This window comes from Cervus elaphus, chromosome 3 (genome assembly GCF_910594005.1).
Source record: "Cervus elaphus chromosome 3, mCerEla1.1, whole genome shotgun sequence".
Taxonomy (NCBI): Eukaryota; Metazoa; Chordata; class Mammalia; order Artiodactyla; family Cervidae; genus Cervus; species Cervus elaphus.
The window spans coordinates 55,710,457-55,714,771 of record NC_057817.1 but is presented as its reverse complement, the minus strand read 5'-3'; the positions used below and the strand labels follow the sequence as shown (position 1 = coordinate 55,714,771).

The 4,315-nt window shown below is 38.1% G+C and overlaps 1 protein-coding gene across 1 annotated transcript; it reads left to right on the top strand.

The window, feature by feature from the left end:
• Nucleotides 1-2,017: 2,017 nt before the first annotated feature.
• LOC122678374 (olfactory receptor 6C2-like) lies at nucleotides 2,018-2,956 on the top strand. The gene has a single exon (XM_043879047.1). The coding sequence runs from the start codon at nucleotides 2,018-2,020 to the stop codon at nucleotides 2,954-2,956; it is 939 nt and encodes a 312-aa protein (XP_043734982.1).
• Nucleotides 2,957-4,315: the final 1,359 nt, after the last annotated feature.

The following is a 4,315-nucleotide window of genomic DNA, read 5'->3' as shown; positions in this document are numbered from 1 at the left end:
TCTTAACAGAAGAGTTGACAAAATAGTGCAGCCAGTTCCCAGATGTTCTTAACTTAGCTCTTCTTAATGGTAGCAACCTGTGTAATCATACAGGAATTAATAAAACTAGGGAATTGACACTGTATGCAAATAATAGAGATTTTTTTCATGTGGAATCTTTATTTTTCTTTAAAAATCTTTTTTAAAAAGATTTTTTTTAATCTTTTATTTTTTAATTGGAAGATTATGGCTTTACAATTGTGTGTTGGTTTCTGTCATAAAATAGCATGAATCAGTCATAATTATGTATATATCCCCACCTTTTGAGCATCCCTCCCCTCTCCCATCCCACCCATCACAGAGCACCAGGCTGGACTCCCTGTGTTCTATAGCAGCTTCGCACCAGTTATCTGAATCACACATAATGGTGGGCGTCCCTGATGGCTGAATTAAACGTGACTGTGGACCTCCCTGATAGTTCAGATGGTAAAGAATCTGCCTGTAAAGCAAGAGACCCAGGTTCAATCCCTGGGGTGGGAAGATTCCCTGGAGAAGGAAATGGCAACCCACTCCAGTATTCTTGCCTGGAGAATTCAACGGACAGAGCAATCTGGTGGGCTACAGTCCATGGGATTGCAAAAAGTCAGACACAACTGAGTAACTAACACACACAACGTTGTGATGTATATATGCAGCACATCTTCTTTATCAATTCATCTACTGATGAACATCCAGGCTGCTTCCATGTCTTGACTATTGTAAACAGTGCTGCAATACTGATACAAGGACAGGTCTGAGTTATGGCCAGACTGGGCAGGCAGTGAGAGTGTCTCCACCTCTGCTGTTGAGTCCCGTATGCCCTCTGGGTGCCCCCCCACCCACAGTCAGAAGCAGAGACAAATAGTTGCTCCTGACTCGCTTTCCAGGCGCCCAGGAACTGAGCTTACACACCGCACTGGAGGACCTCTCTGTGAGTTCCCAGAAACACAGAGAGGAGAGTGCTAGCAGCTCCAGCTTGGAGGGTCTCAGAGGGCTGAAGGATTCACTGAAAAAGAGAATCAAATAAGGTTAAAATAAATTAATTTACATATAGAATTCATTTGGAGTTTCACAGTTTTCCACTGATGCCACTTTTCTGTTTCAGGATCCAATTCAAATCACTACTTGAAAAGGAATTGTCATGTGTTCTTGGTCTCCAGCCTGTGTCTCATCCTGTCTCCCCTTCTCCTTCACGACCTGGGAAGTACAAACAACTGAGGTTAAATTCTTTCAGGATTTTCTTTTCCTTGTCATAATTTCTTTGCCCAGTATTGCATCAGGTAACTCGTTTATGTTGTATTTATCCAACACTGTGTTCTATCAGAGTGCAAATGGAGGGAAGGTCAGGTATTGATGTAGAAATTTCAAGGTAATAGCAACATTGGAAAGCTATGTTATTTAGATGACAATTCTGATACCAAAAGTAAAATACATAAAATGAAATAACTCTTTGGTCACTGCAGTAAAAGCATTCAGATACTGCACACATGGCCTCCAGTTTGACATTTTATACAAATGTCATTAATTTGCATTTAACAGAAACCTACACTTCAAGCAACTTGTGAGCTCCTTCAAACCTGTGACTAGTGAAGAATTACTACTCAGGAGAAAAAGAATACTATCAAATCCACAAAATCTTACGGCCCAGATGATCCTTTCTAATTCTATAGCTAAATACATTTCAGAATATTAGGGACAAAATTTAGAGTAATTGAAAAAATAGAGATGAGAACATGCAAAGAGTTAAACATACAGACTCTAGTATAAACTTATTTCAGAAAAACCTGAATTTGAGGATACCTATAATGAACACCAAAAGAGCTGACAATTCCAGAGTTTTGATCCATCGTTGTCAAGTCAAAGAAGAAAATGACTATTCATTGCATAGATTGGATTTTTTTTTTTACCCGGTAGCCATGGGCTCATAATTTCATACAGGTTTTCTCAGTTCAGTGTCACTTGACTTTGTGAGGAGCTTGAGAAGAAGTACAAGTCAGTGATGAGAAACCATACATCATTACCTACATTCATTCTCCTGGGACTAACAGATGATCCTCCAATGCAGGTTCTGATTTTTATATTTCTATTTGCTTCCTACACATTGAGTGTCACTGGGAACTTGACCATCATTATACTCACTTTAGTAGATTCTCGCCTTAAAACTGCCATGTACTTTTTCCTCAAAAACTTCTCCTTTTTAGAAACCTTATTCACCACGGTCAGCATTCCCAGATTCTTATACAGCTTATCAACTGGGGATAGGACTATTTCTTATAATGCTTGTTTTAGTCAAATATTTTTTATCTTCATTTTTGCAGCAACAGAGTTTTTTCTCCTAGCCATCATGTCCTATGACCGCTATGTGGCCATCTGCAAACCTTTACATTATGCAATCATCATGAACAGTAGAGTCTGTGGAAGACTTGTTATTTGCTGTTGGATAGCAGGTTGTCTGGTCATATTTCCACCAGCTTCCCTGGGCTTACAGCTGGAATTCTGTGACTCTAATATCATTGATCATTTTCTCTGTGATGCTTTTCCTGTGCTAAAAATCTCTTGTTCAGACACATGGTTCTTAGAACAGATGGTTTTTACTGTTGCTGTGTTGACTGTCATTGGGACATTTCTGTGTGTAGCTCTGTCCTATACATACATCATCAAGACCATCATAAAATTGCCTTCGGCTCAGCAAAAAATGAAGGCCTTTTCTACCTGTTCTTCTCACCTGATTGTGGTTTCTATCACCTATGGAAGTTGTATCTTCATCTATGTCAAACCTTCAGCAAAGGATGAAGTGGCAATTAATAAAGGAGTGTTAGTACTTACTACTTCAGTTGCTCCCATGTTAAACCCATTTATTTATAGCTTGAGGAACAAACAAGTGAAACAAGCTTTTACAGACTTAATCAAAAGAATTTCATTGATTTCAAGGAAGTAAAGGAATGTTAAAATGAAGCATAACATCATAATATAAATTTTAAAAGATCATTGAGACTTGAAGTCACAATCTTCATCTAAGCTGTTGTATTCTGGTCTATTTTCTATTTGTATTAGCATGCTTATATCACTGTTATTATTAAATCCTGGATTTGAAATCACATTTTAAATATTTGATATAAACAAGTTATGTCCACTCCTGTTGAAAATAAACTTTATCTAAGATAATATCTCAAATCAAAATAACATGATATTATATTTCCATGAGAAAGGTCTTTCCTGAATTCTAACCTGCCTCTGATCAATATAAGAACTATTATATCCTATGTGGAAGAAACTGAATCCTTGAACTCACAGGAAACTAATGGAGTAATAGTATCAATTGTCTTCTAAGTACAAATATCCAAAATATATAGGTACATATATGATTTTATATATACATATATTGCTCTTCTCAAGCAAGAGTTAGTTATTCAAGAAAAACTGTAGGTTAGTTTGAGCAAAAATGAAAGGATTTTAATGTTGGAGAAGAAATATATGAGCTTAGACATGTGGAGATCCACATCTATCTTGTAAAAGAAACTTCAAAGCCCAAAGTGTTAGGATTTAGATTCATTCAGTTCAGTTCAGTTCAGTCGCTAAGTCGTGTCCAACTCTTAGTGACCCCATGAATCGCAGCACGCCAGGCCTCCCTGTCCATCACCAACTCCCGGAGTTTACTCAAAATCATGCCCATTGAGTTGGTGATGCCATCCAACCATCTCATCCTCTGTCGTCCCCTTCTCCTCCCACTCCCAATCCCTCCCAGCATCAGGGTCTTTTCCAAAGAGTCAACTTTTCACATGAGGTGGCCAAAGTACTGGAGTTTCAACTTCAGCATTAGTCTTTCCAATGAACACCCAGGACTGATCACCTTTAGGATGGACTGGTTGAATCTCCTTGCAGTCCAAGGGACTCTCAAGAGTCTTCTCCAACACCACAGTTCAAAAGCATCAATTCTTCAGCACTCAATTTTCTTCACAGTCCAACTCTCACATCCATGCATGACCACTGAAAAGACCATAGCCTTGACCAGACGGACTTTTGTCGGCAAAGTAATGTCTCTTAGATTCATTAGATTCCCTCTAAATTAAACAGCACAGTCTCTACATTAATTCATCACTCAGGTGGCAGTGGTCTGATAAAATCTGCTGAGACACTAAAACCATATTTATGATGATGAAATAAAACTAGTGCTGAAATACATAATAAAATTCACATCCTAAAGATAGCCAAATTAAGCCAAAAGGAGTCATCAAATCTCAGCAAATTAAAATTCTATACATCGAGAAAACTAAACCAGCAAAATACAAGGAAGCCC